Genomic DNA, 19,824 nt, shown 5'->3' with positions numbered 1-19,824 from the left:
CAAATTTCAAAACTCCGCCATCTCTCTCCCCACATCCACCACTGCTGGCGGCTCACCTCCAACTGCGCAACGCTACGCGCTGTTAACATCTGACTGCCGCTGCCCAACACTACAATAGCGGACAACAATACAAACCAGCCACAGACTGCACACAGCACAGCCAGTGATTTTCATACAGAGCGCTACGTGGCGTTACCAATAAGAAAACCTAAACAGCCTACTTACAACAGGAACGCGTTATGCAGATGTTGGTGTCACTCGCCTCCATCTAGAAAAGTTTTTAGTGAGTTTAACGAAGGCGATGTTGGCCTGATATATTCGACGGTGCCCTTTGGCTACACTGACTAAAGGATTCTTCTAAAAAATACCAAATTAAGATAACCCGAAGATGCCTAAATGAGGTGAAACGTGTCGTTGAAAAATAAAAAAAAAACTAAAATTGCAACGAAGACTGTTTTTGACCAATATTGTTGAGCTCTGGTACGGTGGCCTCACGAGTGTCTAGTTCACTACATTGTGTTGTTTGTGCTAGTGAGTATGTGATGTGCTGGCTGGCGCCGCGGCCTCGCCGCTGACTCACCCGGCCGTCCTTCTCCCAGCGGACGTCGGGCAGCGGCGTGGCGGACACGCGGCACTCCAGCGTCACGGCGTCGCCGTCGCAGCAGCGGCGGTCGGTGAGCGCCCGCCGCACGCACGGCAGCGTCTGCACGCGGCTGCCAACACACCGCACGCAAATCACGCCTCACTCACTGGCCGACTGACACTGTGGTGCTGCCGCTACATAACACTGCTGGCCGTAGCAAGTGCAACGTGGTGTACGGCAAACTTCAGTCAACTACATTGGTGTCCAAAATTAAAGCAAGGTTGCGTGTTTTTTGACACAGCTGATAATAAAATAGAAACCATGTAAAGAATACACAACGTAAACATCTACACTCCTGGAAATTGAAATAAGAACACCGTGAATTCATTGTCCCAGGAAGGGGAAACTTTATTGACACATTCCTGGGGTCAGATACATCACATGATCACAGAGACAGAACCACAGGCACATAGACACAGGCAACAGAGCATGCACAATGTCGGCACTAGTACAGTGTATATCCACCTTTCGCAGCAATGCAGGCTGCTATTCTCCCATGGAGACGATCGTAGAGATGCTGGATGTAGTCCTGTGGAACGGCTTGCCATGCCATTTCCACCTGGCGCCTCAGTTGGACCAGCGTTCGTGCTGGACGTGCAGACCGCGTGAGACGACGCTTCATCCAGTCCCAAACATGCTCAATGGGGGACAGATCCGGAGATCTTGCTGGTCAGGGTAGTTGACTTACACCTTCTAGAGCACGTTGGGTGGCACGGGATACATGCGGACGTGCATTGTCCTGTTGGAACAGCAAGTTCCCTTGCCGGTCTAGGAATGATAGAACGATGGGTTCGATGACGGTTTGGATGTACCGTGCACTATTCAGTGTCCCCTCGACGATCACCAGAGGTGTACGGCCAGTGTAGGAGATCGCTCCCCACACCATGATGCCGGGTGTTGGCCCTGTGTGCCTCGGTCGTATGCAGTCCTGATTGTGGCGCTCACCTGCACGGCGCCAAACACGCATACGACCATCATTGGCACCAAGGCAGAAGCGACTCTCATCGCTGAAGACGACACGTCTCCATTCGTCCCTCCATTCACGCCTGTCGCGACACCACTGGCGGCGGGCTGCACGATGTTGGGGCGTGAGCGGAAGACGGCCTAACGGTGTGCGGGACCGTAGCCCAGCTTCATGGAGACGGTTGCGAATGGTCCTCGCCGATACCCCAGGAGCAACAGTGTCCCTAATTTGCTGGGAAGTGGCGGTGCGGTCCCCTACGGCACTGCGTAGGATCCTACGGTCTTGGCGTGCATCCGTGCGTCGCTGCGGTCCGGTCCCAGGTTGACGGGCACGTGCACCTTCCGCCGACCACTGGCGACAACATCGATGTACTGTGGAGACCTCACGGCCCACGTGTTGAGCAATTCGGCGGTACGTCCACACGGCCTCCCTCATGCCCACTATACGCCCTCGCTCAAAGTCCGTCAACTGCACATACGGTTCACGTCCACGCTGTCGCGGCATGCTACCAGTGTTAAAGACTGCGATGGAGCTCCGTATGCCACGGCAAACTGGCTGACACTGACGGCGGCGGTGCACAAATGCTGCGCAGCTAGCGCCATTCGACGGCCAACACCGCGGTTCCTGGTGTGTCCGCTGTGCCGTGCGTGTGATCATTGCTTGTACAGCCCTCTCGCAGTGTCCGGAGCAAGTATGGTGGGTCTGACACACCGGTGTCAATGTGTTCTTTTTTCCATTTCCAGGAGTGTATAACTGTAGACAGAAATGTTCTTCGTTTTCTCCAACTTAACGTATGTAAGCACACATTCCGACGACGTGTTAATGCGCTCAGTACTGGGTGTGACCATATCTGGCAGCAATACAGGCCTGACAAAAGACGGGCATTCTATGAATGGTGTCATCAGTCTCATGTTGAGACAATAACGCCCATTTTTCCCGCAGCGCGGCTCACAAATCTTGCAGAGTTGTTGGTGGACGCTCATGTGATGCAACCTGTCTCCCTAGTGCATCCCATGCGTGCTCTATGAGATTCAAATCGGGAGAGGGAGCAGGCCACGCCATGCGTGCAGTCTCTTCCGTTTCCAAGAAAACCTCAAACTCAATGAGGTCGAGCATTATCGTCCAGCGACAGAAAGTCTGGGCCCGCAGTATCTCGCAAGAACCGCAAATGAGGTCCAAAGATCTTGATACCTGACAGCAATTAAACCTTGCCAATTCACCTGTATGATTTCTTGAAGAGGTGTTCGGGACGTAAACATAATCGCTGGCCACTCCACTGGCGGTGCTCCTGGACATCGGTCTCTTTGCACAACGGTTGGGTCCCGAAATCGTGCTCCACGTTCCCTCCAGGTGCGAACCGTCGAGAATCACTGTCCAGACCAAGTCGGGACTCACTTGTCAAAACGGCATGTTGATGGCTCCACTCCACACATTTCCTCCTTTGAAGAAGCGCCAGAGGAAGACATACGACAGGTCTTCAACAATAAAGGCCACTCTGCCGAAGCCTTCAGTACACCGTTTACCTCGATACAACACCTCCACTGGGTCCTGGGAGGTGAGATCCCACGTTCTAAGGCGGTACCGACGTGCCCTTACACCAAACAACGGTCCACTGATTCTGATGTCACTTTTGGTCTTCCCTGTCCTGGTCTCCGGGATACTGTTTTGGTCTCTCTGAACTATCGCCCCATCCGAAAAACAACAGAACAGTTCACACTATGCCATCTGGGCACACCAGTTTGCGACTGCCGTGCTTCCGTTCTTCCTATGGCCCTCCACAGCAGAGAGCCTGGTCGGCGTCTTCTCTCCACCATACTACACCGTCTTCGGCTGTGTACACATCGACTGTGGATGTAACACTACCCGGCAAACACTATACCATTTGACAGGTGCCTGACGTCATCGTTGCCGTGGATGTCCGTTGACCAGAATGCTATCTTCCGTGGAGGAGACGATCATACTGACATCTGTTAAGAGTATGTATTATTATAGCGGGAATTAGATACAGCAGTTTGTTGCTTTAATTTTTGACACCGGTGTACATACTTACTTAGATAGCGAAATCCTTAACATATCAGCAGAACCCCACAGAATACGCCATGTATATTCTGTATACAAGAAGAGACTACGCTGAGGTTTCTCGTTGAGAAATAGCATTTCAACTTTGGTTATTTGTGAGAAGGTTGCGTTGTGCCTCGTGTGAGATGGACGGACATCTCCCAGCACGTGTCGAGACTGAATCTCGTGCAAATGTGTAATCGAGAACTTCAGGAGGGCCATACTCAGCGCCACGCAGGATCTCAGCGGCTCCACGTGACCAGCGCGAGAGATGACTGACGTATCGTTCTCTCGACTGCTTCCCAGACGAGACAATTTCACCTGTGTTTCCTTTCTTAAAAAAAAGCATTACTCCTGCCCTAATTACAATTAAAAATCATTTCTGGCATGTAAGAAACGTACTCGGACCTTTTTGCCGCTTCAATTCAGGGTTAAAATCTCGAGCTTTCGACGATTACCTCCACCGTCTTTGTCAGGAGCAACAGACCTCCAGTCTCTCCGTCAGGAGCAAGTGATAATTGCTCCTCATGAAGACGGTGGAGATAACCGTTGAAACGCGAGATTTTAACCCAGAATTCACGCGAAAAGAAGTCATTGGATATTTTACACCACAGTGCCGTGGTGAAATATTTCGTTCTCGCATTTTTGACATAATTAAAAGACTGTATTGATATGTATATCATATATGAATTTTGTATCTGCAAGAGAGAGAGAGAAGCACTGTGGCAGGCAGTGCGCTCCATGTCGTGGCAACGACACTGACCGTCCGACGCACACCACTTTAAACGTAACTCTCTTCTCCGTCCTTCCTGATCCTGAACCGAACGAGGCACAGCCCGTGTTTGGAGGCCGTGCCGTGCGGAGACACAGTGCGGCTGTGCGCGGTGCAGCGCTTGATAGGTGCTGAGTGCCGTTAATGCTGCGGGGAAGCTGGACTGAACTGTAAGTGACATGTCTTCCTCGAGGAGAGACACCTTGAAATTCGGGTTGGAATGGAACACCGAAATGCCTCCCCATCTAGCTATTCGGAAGTGGATAATTAATAATGTAATAATGCAAAGTTGCTTCATACGAAAGTGATAGTTATTCAAATTATCAATGCAGCGAATAGTGTGTATGCAAAATGTTTAAATAGTGACGTTTGTGAGCGAATGGCCAGTGTAACGGGAGACCCTCCTCTAGCACTACTTTTGCTCAACACCAGTAGTCGATACCAGTACTATTTTTCCAATTTTGGACAGATCAATTACCTCAGCTGTTTTTCTGAAAAAATTCGTATGATTTTATATTTCAAGCTAAAATTTATGAATAAAAATTATTATTTTGGATGTTATAAACGATACATACTAGTTCTGAATGCACCGTTTTTTTTTAAAAAAAAAACATTTGAAATTACATCTTATTCGGCACACTTAAAGTTTCTATTATTAATTACACAATATAGTACTGTTTATTATGTTTATTTCTGGATTCATTTATGAAATAATAATCAAAACTAAGAGAAATTCATTTGTCAAGAAAAATTGTAAACTGTTTGGAATATTGTTATTTCCGCTGAGTGAGGCAGTAGTATTTTGTATTTTGGGAGAACAATGTACCTTCGGCTTTGTTTATGTGAAAATTAAAAAGACTGTGTGATATACTAAAATGTGACAAAATAAATTAACGCAAAAACAAAAATTCTGCAACGAAAATCTTCAAAATTATTTAGGTCAATTCAACCGTGCGGACCTAAAACGTGAGAATTTCAGATTCAAGAATGAGACCCCTAGACAAGAAGAACAGGAGCCAACTCCACAAGAAAATATAAGTAAAGTAAAACGTTTATTGTAGTCTTCTCAGATCATCAGAAAAGACTTTGCACACTGTGGAAAACAGCTGCAACTAGGAAGGAGAAACAAATAAAATTTAAGTTCAGTGTTGGCTCTATCAGGAGAGTAGGCCTATCAATAACATATGCCGATCTTGGCTTGCGACCGGTGAGAGTCTGTAATTAGCCATTCAGAAAGTACTTTGTTTATGGAGGGGGGGGGGGGGGGGGTCAGTTTACCCCGCACGTCACCTTGTTGTGTGTGGCAGGGAGTAATTGTGTACTGCTGTCAGTTCGCCCTTTCCTTATTCGATTCGCGAATGGTTCTCGGGAAGAAGGACTGATGGTAAGGCTCTGAGTTCGAATATCTTTAATTTTACCTTTCGTGATATACAGTGTGTTTCCCAAAGAGCGTGCAAAAATATAGCAGGACATACTGAACAATTTGAGATAGGGAGCCTGGGGTCGGAGAAGCCAACTGAAGGAGATATGGAAGTAAACTTCTCTTCCGCTTGTCTAGGTTTACAACTAACAGTACTGTGGTGTTTATTTTCATGTACGTTCCTTATTTGCCGCAAAGAAACAAAGAGGACAAGCGTGATTAGCAGGAAGTCATGACGCAGGTTTTGTTTACTTTACTGGTCCATAAGGTGGCTCTGTTGTAGCGTATTTACACTGTCCCAAGACACAACGTGCTATGAATCGGCGACAGACCCGTCCATTACACAGTGCTATTCAGAGACGTACAGTGCAACACGATAGGGCAGTAACGGTACGTATTTCCTGGTTGTTGGAGTGGAAGGGGAAGTCCCATTCCGTGGCCTGCGATCCCCTTGGCTATATCCTATAGAGGTACCAAAAATCACTTGTGTATGAGGCCACAGTGGATACGGAGGTGGAATTAGTTGCCAGAATTGTGATGTGATTCGAAGCACACCAGGCATATTTGTCAGGGTGCGTCAGAATCTTGTTCGCCGGTGTCATGCTTACACTAAGGTTGTTGGCTGTCAGTTTCAGCACATTTTTTTAAGATACAGTACAAATGGTAGGTTCATCGTGTCACTGATGGTATTTGCAAATAACTGTAACTAGTGTAAATAAAAAAGTATACGGAAATGTGATTTTATTTCTGTAATCTCCTTAAGCTGGCTTCTCCGACCCCAAGTTCCCTGCCTGAAATTGATCAGAGGAGCATGCTCTATGTCCTGTTAAATTTATGCACGCTCTTACTGGAAAACGATGTATACGCAAGAGTATATGCTTTCTACTGTGACACTAGTAATACTGCATTATTACCACACGGGAATGTAGGACGGAGTATGTGGAGAGTAATAAAAGAAGAGCGTTTTGGGAAGCAGCATGACGACTATTGATGCAGTATGAGGGTATGTGAGGCAATAGCTTTCTAGTATTTTTTTTTATATATAACTGAAGTCTGTCGGTCACAAGTTAAGGCATAACTGAGTTCGTGTAAACCACTTGAAAAATGGCTGGCTGTAGGAAATTCATACACTCCAATTCCGTAAACAACTATGGCGTCCTTATACAGAGTAAGGATGAGAGAATGTAAGTGGAGTGGTGCTGGAGTTTGTGAGGGGAGAAACAGTGAAGCGCGAGGAGGCGCCACGAGCGCAGCTGTGAGCTGACAACAGGTAGACAGGTAGAGCCGGCGGCCGCTGCTGGCTGGGCTCACTCACCCGTACGTGACGCTGCTCGGCTCCATGCCGTCCTCCTTGCCCTGGCCTGCAACACAAACAAAAGCCTCGGTAAAGTCATCTCAAGTGCAGATCGTGCTGGGTGAGGCCAACTCTGACAAGAAAACGTATGCAAAGAAGATTCTCTCTCTCGCACACACACACACACACACACACACACACACACACACACACACACACACATATATATATATATATATATATATATATATATATATATATATATATCAGTTATTTAAAAAAGTTTGGCTTTTGTCTGTTGTAGCTTGGTCAACATTTTGAACATGGTGCCATTCATTTTACAGTATACAAGGGCCAAGTTCTCAGGTTTTTACAAAAACATATTTCATTTCTCCAAATGCAAGAGGATCTGCAATGAATTGACGCATGGTGCAGGGAACGGCAATTCAATCTCAATGTAGACAAGTGTAAAATGCTGCGAATACACAGAAAGAAAGATCCCTTATCATTTAGCTATAATATAACAGGTCAGCAACTGGAAGCAGTTACTTCCATAAAGTATCTGGGAGTAGGCATTAGGAGTGATTTAAAATGGAATGATCACATAAAGTTGATCGTCGGTAAAGCAGATACCAGACTGAGATTCATTGGAAGAATCCTAGGGAAATGCAATCCGAAAACAAAGGAAGTAGGTTACAGTACACTTGTTCGCCCACTGCTTGAATATTGCTCACCAGTGTGGGATCAAATGGCTCTGAGCACTATGCGACTTAACTTCTGAGGTCATCAGTCGCCTAGAACTAACCTAAGGACATCACACACGTCCATGCCCGAGGCAGGATTCGAACCTGCGACCGTAGCGGTCCCGCTGTGTGTGGGATCCGTACCAGATAGGATTGATAGAAGAGATAGAGAAGATCCAACGTAGAGCAGCGCGCTTCGTTACAGGATCATTTAGTAATCGAGAAAGCGTTACGGAGATGATCGATAAACTCCAGTGGAAGACTCTGCAGGAGAGACGCTTAGTTTCGAGGACATTCAAGCAGTATATTACTCCCTCCTACGTATATCTCGCGAAGAGACCATGAGGATAAAATCAGAGAGATTAGAGCCCACACAGAGGCATACCGACAATCCTTCTTTCCACGAACAATACGAGACTGGAACAGAAGGGAGAACCGATAGAAGTACTAAAAGTACCCTCCGCCACACACCGTCAGCTGGCTTGCGGAGTATGGATGCAGATGTAGATGTAGATACTTTCATTGTTGCTCAAATTTTTGCACTTTTAAAATTTATACGTTTTTGCGTGCAATGGAACGAGTTTTGGGAACATTAATGTTGACACTTGAAAAACATGCTTCCCGGGGGGCTCAGGAGTTTCGTAACGTGATGAACATCTTTGACTAGGCAGTTTTGTTTGAAATAAGGTGGGAAAAGACGTCATAAGGCTAAAAATCCCGTGAAACGGGTGAGGAGTCACAAATCAGATGGTTTTCTTCCTCAAATACTCAATTATTTCAAGTGCTGTATGACAATTTCTGTTGTCATGGTGGAGAATGGCGCAACATGTTTGGTTATTTTTCGCTGCTTTCATCGATTACTGGTGGAACAAACCGGTTGCACTCATATATCATTCATCAGTAACTATTCTTAGCCGGCTGCGGTGGTCTCGCGGTTCTAGGCGCGCAGTCCGGAACCGTGCGACTGCTACGGTCGCAGGTTCGAATCCTGCCTCGGGCATGGATGTGTGTGATGTCCGTAGGTTAGTTAGGTTTAAGTAGTTCTAAGTTCTAGGGGACTAATGACCACAGCAGTTGAGTCCCATAGTGCTCAGAGCCATTTGAACCATTTTTTGAACTATTCTTAGATCTCCTAAAGCAATAGCTGGTGGCTGTGGACGAGCGGGTCTAGGCACTTCAGCCCGGAACCGCGCGACAGCTACGGTCGCAGGTTCGAATGCTGCCTCGGGCATGGATGTGTGTGATGTCCTTAGGTTAGTTAGGTTTAAGTAGTTCTAAGTCTACGGGACTCACGACCTCAGATGTTAAGTCTCATAGTGCTCAGAGCCATTTGAACCTAAAGCAATACTCACAGTAACGAAAGAAAAAAGTGGCCATTTTCTTGGAAGTGCTTCATGAAGGAACGGCTTTCGTTGTTTTTATTTCGTATGGGGACATCCAGACAGTCGAATCTAGCTTCTTTCCCCCGTCCGTAGAAACATAAGCGAAGTCTGATATCCATAGTACACGGTCGAATTTTTTTCAAAATTTCCACACACGAACTGTCACAAGCTTGTTTTCTGGTCTTCGATAAAATTGCGTAAAATCGTTTTCCATTGTACTGCGGTATTCAGTGTGGCACTGCCTCCAGCTGGCGCCTACGAGCTTTTGCTGATAACCTCGACAACAGGTCGACAATACCGTTTAAAGCCAGCAGGGAAAATACCAAGAAAAAACACACTCTGAAATTTCCAAAGAATCAAATACAATTCATCCGTTTTAAATAATACTCGACAAGTCTGCTTTGGTGTTTGAACACCATCTACAGCGAGTTGCAATCAGATGAAAGTCTATGCCTATTTACCACAGGCGTGCTCACTGAACTGCAACACTGGTCAAGGAAAAGCCGAAAAATGCTCAACAGAACCGCACGCTCGCATACCACAAAGCATTTTCAATCCTTGTAGTCTTTCCATCTTTGAAACGTAGCTTCGGTGATATCAAATTATCATTAATTCTCGACTTCAGAAATTTATACTCTGTAATACACGAATTCCCTTACGGAGAGCACAATGCTTCTTGTTTCAACGGCACGAGGGCCTTACTCTATATCGCGAACTCCCTAAAGCTCAACGATATTATTTAATACTTAGTCTACTCAACGAATGAACATCGGCGACAGTATTCAGGCACCATCATGTCTGTTACCTGCTCCTGCTGTTAGCACTTTCTGTAACGTTATGCTTCCTACCAGGACATTCAGAAGATTATAGGAATAGAAAGCAACTGAAATCACTCAACCGAGGAAAGTCCACTGGACCTGACGGGATACCAATTCGATTCTACACAGAGTACGCGAAAGAACTTGCCCCCCTTCTAACAGCGGTGCACCGCAAGTCTCTAGAGGAACGGAAGGTTCCAAATGATTGGAAAAGAGTACAGGTAGTTGCAGTTTTCAAGAAGGGTCGTCGAGTAGATGCGAAAAACTATAGGCCTATATCTCTGACGTTGATCTGTTGTAGAATTTTAGAACATATTTTTTGCTCGCGTATCATGTCATTTCTGGAAACCCATAATTTACTCTGTAGGAATCAACATGGATTCCGGAAACAGCGATCGTGTGAGACCCAACTCGCTTTATTTGTTCATGGGACCCAGAAAATATTGGATACAGGCTCCCAGGTAGATGCCATTTTCCTTGACTTCCGGAAGGCGTTCGATACAGTTCCGCACTATCGCCTGATAAACAAAGTAAGAGCCTACGGAATATCAGACCAGCTGTGTGGCTGGATTGGAGAGTTTTTAGCAAACAGGACACAGCATGTTGTTCTCAATGGAGAGACGTCTGCAGACGTTAAAGTAACCTCTGGCGTGCCACAGTGGAGTGTTATGGGACCATTGCTTTTTACAATATATATAAATGACCTAATAGATAGTGTCGGAAGACCCAAGCGGCTTTTCGCGAGTGATTCTGTAGTTTACAGAGAAGTTGCAGCATTAGAAAATTGCAGCGAAACGCAGGAAGATCTGCAGCGGATAGGCACTTGGTGCAGGGAGTGGCAACTGACCCCTAACATAGACAAATGTAATGTATTGTGAATACATAGAAAGAAGGATCCTTTATTATATGATTATATGATAGCGGAACAAAGACTGGTAGCAGTTACTTCTGTAAAATATCTGGGAGTATGCGTACGGAACGATCTGAAGTGGAATGATCATATAAAATTAATTGTTGGTAAGGCGGGTGCCAGGTTGAGATTCATTGGGAGAGTCCTTAGAAAATGTAGTCCAGCAACAGAGGAGGTGTCTTACAAAACAATCGTTCCACCTATACTTGAGTATTGCTCATCAGTGTGGGATCCGTACCAGGTCGGGCTAACGGAGGAGATAGAGAAGATCCAAAGAAGAGCGGCGCGTTTCGTCACAGGGTTATTTGGTAATCGTGATAGCGTTACGGAGATGTTTAACAAACTCAAGTGGCAGACTCTGCAAGAGAGGCGGTCTGCATCGCGGTGTAGCTTGTTGTCCAGGTTTCGAGAGGGTGTGTTTCTGGATGAGGTATCGAATATATTGCTTCCCCCTACTTATAACTCCCGAGGGGATCACGAATGTAAAATTAGAGAGATTAGAGCGCTCACGGAGGCTTTCCGGCAGTCGTCCTTCCTGCGAACCATACGCGACTGGAACAGGAAAGGGAGGTAATGACAGAGGCACGTACAGTGCCCTCCTCCACATACCGTTGGGTCGCTTGCGGGGCATAAATGTAAATGTAGATTGTTTCCAAAAGTTGATGGAAAACTCTCGCCATCACAGGAAAAGTTACGCTCCTGGGCCAGGCTAGTCAGCTCAAACCTCACGCCATTCAGAACGATCGCTGAAAGACAAGTCCATCGTCTTCAAGGGGAACAAATTCCCCATCTCATGGATCTCGAAATCCGGCACAACCGTCCACAATGCCGAACAGAACGAGCACGATGGAGCGGCCAGCCAGTATTAAGTTTGTTAACAACGCAGCACCTCCAGATCAAAGGTCGAAAGGAGGTCTCTTCAGCTTTGTCGTCCAACGACGGCTTACTGCAGCATGTAAGGAAGAGATTTGTTGGCACAGCTCCCATACCGCTGACCTTAAAGTAACAGGGTGGTAATGTAGATGTAGAACCTCAGGTCGGGTGTGGAGATAGAATATCCTCTTAAGCAGAGTGCAGTCAATATAGCAGTGCCACGCCAACGTATCAGCAGTCGTATCGGTGCTTCTGCACGCAGTGTGACTGCTGCACGAAATCGCTCAGTTCGGGTGGAGCAATAAAAGGCGTTAAGAGCGGAGCCCCGAACATCTCTCCTTTTTTTCCGTCGGTCACGAGCCACGCCGCTGCGCCAGTTCGCCGAATTTGTCGCGCCGCGCGCGGCGAGCACTGGCGGGGATTTACAGCCGCGGCAGCGCGCCGTAATTGCGGTGTCGGGGAACCCCCAATTACCGGGCCGGCGCCCGGGCCGCCTATCGCAGCGGCGCATCGCGTCGCACCGCACACACCTCTGGTCCACACACACACGCTGCTCTCTTCCCAGGCGCCAGCGCCGCCCTCTTCCCCACACCGCTGTCTGCGGAGCTATGGTATCCACTCGCTCGTCCCTTCCACGACGAGTTAGTGTTGCAACCGACAGTGGAATAATGTGTGAGGGTTCAGAAATTTCACTATTCGTACGATCAATTCTTCGCTTGCTGCGTGCCTGCAAATTTAGCACCGAATGCTTTCTGATGTGCACAACAATGAATCCTGTCTGTTGATCGGTGTAATTTTTTGTTCTTTCGTGAGATGACAGAGGAAAGCACAACTGGAAGGGGAGTGAGTCGAGATCACTGCCTCTCCTCAGTACTGTTGGAGGATGTTGTTGTTGTGGCCTTCAATCCAGAGACTGGTTTGATGCAGCTCTCTATGCTACTCTCTCCTGTGCAAGCTTCTTCATCTCCCAGTACCTACTGCAACCTACATCCTTCTGAATCTGTTTAGTGTATTCATCTCTTGGTCTCCCTCTACGATTTTTACCCTCCACGCTGCCCTCCAATACTAAATTCGTGATCCCTTGATGTCTCAGAATATGCCCTACCAACCGACCCTTCTTCCAGTCAAGTTGTGCCACAAACTCCTCAAAATGGTTCAAATGGCTCTGAGCACTATGGGACTCAACTGCTGTGGTCATTAGTCCCCTAGAACTTAGAACTACTTAAACCTAACTAACCTAAGGACATCACACACATCCATGCCCGAGGCAGGATTCGAACCTGCGACCGTAGCAGTCGCACGGTTCCCGACTGCGCGCCTAGAACCGCGAGACCACCGCGGCCGGCCACAAACTCCTCTTCTCCCCAATTCTATTCAATACCTCCTAATGAGTTATGTGATCTACCCATCTAATCTTCAGCATTCTTCTGTAGCACCACATTTCGAAAGCTCTTATTCTCTTAGTGTTCAACTATTTATCGTCCACGTTTCGCTTCCGTACATGGCTACACTCCTGAGACTTAAATATATACTCGATGTTAACAAATTTCTCTCCTTCGGAAACGCTTTCCTTGCCAGACTACATTTTATATCCTCTCTACTTTGACCATCATCAGTTATTTTGCTCCCCAAATAGCAAAACTCCTTTACTACTTTAAGCGTCTCATTTCCTAATCCAATTCCCACAACATCACCCGATTTAATTCGACTACATTGCATTATCATCGTCTTGCTTTTGTTGATGTTCATCTTATCTCCTCCTTTCAAGACACTGCCCATTCCCTTCAACTGCTCTTCCAGGTCCTTTGCTGTCTGTGGCAGAATTACGATATTGTTCGGATATGTTTGTAACAGAAAAGAGGAGTGTGGATTGGCGGTAGGACAGAGTGTATTCTATTTGCGGATAATATGATGCTATTGTTAGAGAGCGGAAGAACTATGACTGGAATGTTGAAAAAGTAAATAAGACCTGTCAGGAATTCGTAATGAGACTTAATAAGAAAAAGACAAAACGAATGTGGTAAGTGTAAGAAAAGTAAGAATAACTATAAAGATAGAACAGGACGATATAGAAAAAGATAGTGCTTTCACATATCTAGAAAGTATTATTATGGACCATAGGAGACGTATTAAGGAGGTATAGCAATTGACAAGGAGGCATTTAATATGAAGGGGAGGCTTCTATGAGAGTGTATGGACAGGGACCTGAGGAAGAGACTGGCGAAATGTTTCATATGGAGTGTGGCATTGTACAGAGCTGAGACATGAGCGTTGAGGAAAGGGAAGAAAGAAGAATAGGAGCATCTGAGATGTGGATTTGAAGGAGGATAGAAGGGATAACATTGGCAGAGAAAGTGAGGAATGAGGAAGTATTGCGAAGAGTGGGGGAAGACTGAGAAATTTTAAAGATGAACAGGAAGAGGAAACAGAATAGGCTTGGACAATGTACGAGAAGACTAATGATGGATGCTATAGAAGGAATGCTGAATGGAAGAAGAAGAAGAAGACGACGCAGAAGATACTACATGGTATATAGTAAAAGAGTATGAAATAATTATGAGAAATTGAAGAGGGTAGCAAATATCAAGGACTCCATGGAGAGCTAGATATGAAGACATGCCCTAGGTCAGAACACTGATGGTGGTGATGTGATTTCATTGTCAACTACATTTTTAAATTATTTCTGCAAGGCATTGTAATGTCGTTACGCAGCAAATATGCAATACCAGTCGCTTATTCGACTGCATAATATATTTTGAGAATTCATATCACACTCTTCAGTCATTTCCATTCATTTTTAAAGGCACGCCACGCCCATCCAAGCTAACAAGCAGAAAACATTAGTCCATCGAGAGGACGTAGTCCTTCAATACATTGGCAGACGTGAAGACAGTATACATCGTATCTCCCCAGATAACGACGCCCCAACCGTGTTCTAGAAATGGCGTTGTAGTTTTGGGAGGCACTGAGTAGCTCGATGTTCAGTAGGAGGTCAGGATGACGATACACCATGGACAGTCAGAGAAACATGATTTTTGATTCATGGAAGACGGAGTTTGCAGGTTCTGGACAAAACAACAACACCAAACTGAGTATGATTTTAAAAGAAGATTTTGTGGCAAGTGTTTCGAGTTTTGCGTGGCAAAAGATGTTAGTCAAAGGCAACGAAATTTGCTAACATATAATGCGAGTGGCAGAATCGAGAACTCCAGGTGGTCGTTCACAAATACGAGCGGTTGGAAGAGCATTTGAATGGAAAGGATACAGTCTTGAAAAGAGATTATGAGACGAACATCAACAAAAATAAATCAAGCGGAATGGTTTCTCAATCCTAAAATCATTTTAAATGTTCACCGTACGCTGACACACTCTGTATTTAAAATGCCCTATATTGCATCATGTATTACGTTACATTAATGACCAGTTGCGGTCTGTGGCCGTTTTCAAAAGCCTGTGATAACACTATCAAGAAATTAAAATTGCGCTACACTTTCTTTAACATCGTTACACTGTTTAATGTCACGTCGGTGAAATGTGTGTCATTTTTGAAACCGATTTACTGGTACGTGGAAACAGGTGCGATAAAGACCATCTTGCAAAAGAATTTGGCAGCCTGCGGTAAAATGGTTTGAGCATTCAGAAACTACATCGACACCGAGGACCTACGCGCAAAGGGAAACGGAATGTAGTCGAATGAAATCAGGTGGAGCTGAAATAATTAGGTTGGGGAAAAAAGGCACTAAAATTAGTAGATAAGTTCTGTTATCTGGGAGCATAATAAGTGACGATATCCAAAATGCAGCGGATTTAAAATGCATACTTGCAATAGCAAAAACAGCAATCCTGAAAAAGAGAAATTTTGTTCAATTCGAATACAGACTTAAGTGATTAGAAATTCGCGTGAATGTATCTCTCTGGAGTGTAATCTTGCATGGAAGAGAAACGTGGACACCAAATAGCTCAGTGGAGAAGAGTGTGGATGCTTTTGAAATGTGTTGTTACAGGAGACTGCTGAAGATTAGATAGGAGGATCGGAGAGCTAATGAAGTGGTTCTGAATCGAACTGGGGAGAAAAGAAATTAGTGGCACACTTGAGTAAGAGGAGGGATCTGCTAATGTGACACATCCTAAAGCGTCAAGGATTCGTCATTCGTGGCGCAGACTTGACTATAGGAAAATGAATGCAGGTTGCTGTGGTTACACTTAGAAGAAGAAAGAAGGGGGTCGACGTGATAGACTAGCGTAGAGGGGTGTGTCAGAGTAGTCTCTGGACTGAAGATCGCAACAACAGTAGAACCATGACATACTTCGTACCATTTGAGGAGACGGCAAACCTAATCCGTTTATTTTTCTTGATTCCCAAGGCTGCTATTGTAATTTACAAATTCTGGGCGATGCACTTTAATTTGAGTGTGAAGGGAAGCAACGAATTGGCCAACGGTATGGTGTGGTCCAGAAAGCTCCGGTGGGCTGCAGCATAATCCTGTCACCGTACATCCACTACGTGACTGGGCAAGTTACGCAGGAACGAGTCTTCGAGTTTTGCGTGGGGAGACGCTCGATAGGAGTTAGAAGGGTACGAGGCAGTGGGAGTAATATTGACAAATGAGAAGCTGTTTGACACGCAACAGGTTCTGCTGTTGATGCTTACGTCCGAACTGCAGTTTAAATCAATCGTGGCGTCCCATTTAGCTTGTACAGCGAGTTGAGCTGTCCAGAGGCTTTGACAGCTGCTGAAACGTACAAAGCTGTTAAGCATAAACCATTAGCTCAACATATATGACAGCTTGTGGGAAGCGGTAGTGAGTATTGTGTGAAATCTTGGAGTTTCACGAGTAAAGTTTCAGAGTGGAATCTAAGATCATTCTCCTTTTTGCAAGTAAACGGCTCACGGCGATCACAAAGTTGAAATCAGAGAAATGGGGATATTTAATCCAATTATGTACAAATATTCTTTTTCGTGATGAAACTGTTGTGCATTCCTAGCTGATAATATTCAGGAGAAAAATCTTTCACCATTACACTTTACATCTGTGTTTATCCCGTCGTTATTAGTTCTGAGCCTAAAGTCTCATTATTTAATGCTCATTCCAAGCATTATCAAATGCTCACATTTGTTCAAATCAGACCGCAACCCGTCATCGAACCATCCGGCATACGTTAGGAGTTGAGAGGCGACATGAGCCCCCTCTCATATTTCTATCTTACTCTGAGTAATTCGATTTTCCTCTGTAATTGCATGCGGTGAAAAGTTGCTATTCCTTCACACGCGGACTTCCCACGCAGCGTCTCTCGTCACCCGGGTGGTCCAGTGACAGGCGAGTTCCGCTGAGCTCGAAGGCGTTATGCCGACGGGCGTGAGGGAGTCGAGTGGATGCTTTCCAGATGCTGACATTGTCATAAGAGCGCCCCACAGGGGCCTGAAGGAGCGGCTGGGCTAGAGATTCCGTTACTTCACAGAAACTCAGTGAAAACACTTTCTGGTGGGCTACCAGCGAGGCGTGGGAATGACTTGTGTTCCCATGCAGTCTTGGCGGGCAAATTCCCGCGTTTTCTGCAAAATCATAACTGTGATTGGCTAGCTCACGGGATAGCTCCGTGACGTAGCAAAATCGGCGCAGAAATTGGCGCCAGGTATCTCCATTGGTGGAATAGTAGTGCGTCGGCAATAGGGTGGAGTTTTCCGCCGCTTTTCGAGTTGCTGATGGGCACGTTTTAACCACTGTAGTGAGGGCGGGAATGTTCTGTGTTCGTCTTGTATGGGTGCTCTTGTGAGGGTCGGCTCTCGCCTTTCGGTCGGAGTAGGTTACAAGACTGAGCTCTCGCTGCTCTGGACAGCCTGCCTTCCGTTGGCTGTCTAATATACTTTTATTTAATTGTAACTGTTTGACAAAGTTGCTGAAGTTTCGACTTCAACGTAACTTTCCGAGTACAGTCGGCAATTAAGCGTTCTGCATACAAGCGGCCTATGTTGTCTGTCTTGGGAAGTTTTTGCTACAGTTGACTGTATCGGAGTTACTGTGTGACTTCGCTTGTTAAAATCAATCACTGTACCGTCAGTGATTGTGTGGCGGGCCTTCTTTGTCTCCCTCAGAGGCGCATTTGTATTGATAGGAAGTCTTTAGTCTGGAATAACCAGACCAGGACAGTTTGTTTCGGGCTATACTCGCGACATTATCATCACCAAGACGGGACGTCGAAGCAACCAGCCATCGCTTCCGATACGCCAGGTAGTGTTCTTCCACTTAAGAAAACAGCTTGGTAATTTATGTCCGCAGCACTGGCAGATTAGGGATTTTGCTAGGTGATAATCAGAGCTCAGCAGAGCGCTCCTGTTCGTCTTTTCTAACTTTGTTCTGTTTTGGGTGTTCATTGCCTGAGTTCTCCCTACTGTAGCAGCAATTGATCTTGGGTTGGCTGTGTGTTTCTCTTAAGATTTGAGTTGCAAGGAATTGGCTTCACGTACCACTTCGTCATAAATGTCACAATCTAGTTTATGGACAACTTCACCTTCACAGCATTTATTTGAGTATCCAGTTTGATCCAATTTGATGTATTGTAAATGTTTCATGTGTTTTGCTTATTATTTTGAGTTTAGTCATAATAAATCAAATTGTTATTTTCGATAGAACTTTCATTCTGTTAACTGGTAGAGCAACCCATTCATTTCTCACTACGTTAATGAAACTTCCCTTTATCTAAGTAATTTCTATCCAATTAAATTATTGCAGGTGCCAAACTCTTTTCTACTCCACTTTCTGGGTCGATTACAGTCAGTTCGCGTTTCTTCTTAATCCATGTGCAACAACAAAAGTAGGAGTTAGAAAAGGGGGGGGGGGCTTAGAGCATCCTTTCCATATGAAGATTCGGGAAGAATTTAGTGTTAAATACACTGCTAGCCCCGGCACGTCGCAGAGTCAGGAGTCCTCAATGACAAACTGCCGGACGCCGTATAGCCCTGAAACTAGTCATAGCTAGTAAATACAGATGGAAAGTGTAGCTGTGGAAGATTTATTTCCTGAAACATTGTTTTCCCATTGTTCACGATTGTAATACGAAATCTGCCAAAACACGTCGTTGCATTACAACACATGCGACACCTGGCGTGCCCACACAGGTGCGGTATAGTGGAGGGGACAGGTGTTCAGAGTGACCGAGAATGCAGCTTGTGGTTACACCAGTCGATATCCTTCTAAGGCACCAACAGGGCAACGCGGCCGGCGACGTTTTCGTGGATAGACTTCGACAGCGAGTGCCAAACATTTCCATAGCTATCTGAACCGGGTGTGGGACCGTTTGTCACGTGCTGACCAGCTGAGTCCTGTTTCGACGCGTTCGAGAGTGTTCCTTGTCGGTTCTCTGAGCCGGACACATGTGTCACCGTGTAGCCAGATACACTGTAATGGGATCCTGGCGCCACGTCTCGCTATTAGCATGTCCTCCTATAATCTGCGACCAATGAATAATTTCTTTGTCAGAAACGATATATAACCCATCTAGTACGAAGAAGAGTCAAGAAGCGCCGATGTTGTTCTCGATATAGGTCGTTCAGTATGTTCTACCAATAAACAACTCCGAGATAGAAAGGTACTTCGTCTTCTCGGTGAAAAGCGGTAATGAAGTTATCATGTGGAACAGAATGAATCGTAAAGTTACACAGTGATACTTAAAATATACCATGCTTTCGAGATTTGTTCATTGTGTAATAGCATACAGCGCTACCCTGCAAGATCATGCCGCCTTACAATTCCGATTTGGTTTACTGTAAGGCTTTGACTTTCATCTTGCGAGTACCTGTGATAAACGTTACTTACACATTATCTGATATTTTGATTATACAGACAGCACTTTCTCTGATTTTATTTGCCTGTTTTGTTGCCACTTTTGCTTGACTGTAGTTCAGAAATTTTTATCACATTTGCGACGAGATACGTCCGCCACTGCTAC

At 45.7% G+C, this 19,824-nt stretch overlaps 1 protein-coding gene across 2 annotated transcripts in view; it reads right to left on the bottom strand.

Moving 5' to 3' along the window:
- The window catches only part of LOC126266718 (titin homolog), a 1,013,152-nt gene that overhangs the window by 318,338 nt on the left and 674,990 nt on the right, over positions 1-19,824 (bottom strand). For both annotated transcript variants that reach the window (XM_049971188.1, XM_049971189.1), the window contains exons 21-22: positions 7,173-7,218; positions 581-713 (exon numbers count right to left, since the gene is read on the bottom strand). In XM_049971188.1, coding sequence (XP_049827145.1) covers positions 581-713; positions 7,173-7,218 — 179 coding nt within the window. The remainder of the gene's footprint in view (positions 1-580; positions 714-7,172; positions 7,219-19,824) is intronic.

Source organism: Schistocerca gregaria, chromosome 4, assembly GCF_023897955.1.
Source record: "Schistocerca gregaria isolate iqSchGreg1 chromosome 4, iqSchGreg1.2, whole genome shotgun sequence".
Taxonomy (NCBI): domain Eukaryota; kingdom Metazoa; phylum Arthropoda; class Insecta; order Orthoptera; family Acrididae; genus Schistocerca; species Schistocerca gregaria.
The sequence above is the reverse complement of the archived record's forward strand: the minus strand, read 5'-3'. Positions and strand labels throughout refer to the sequence as shown.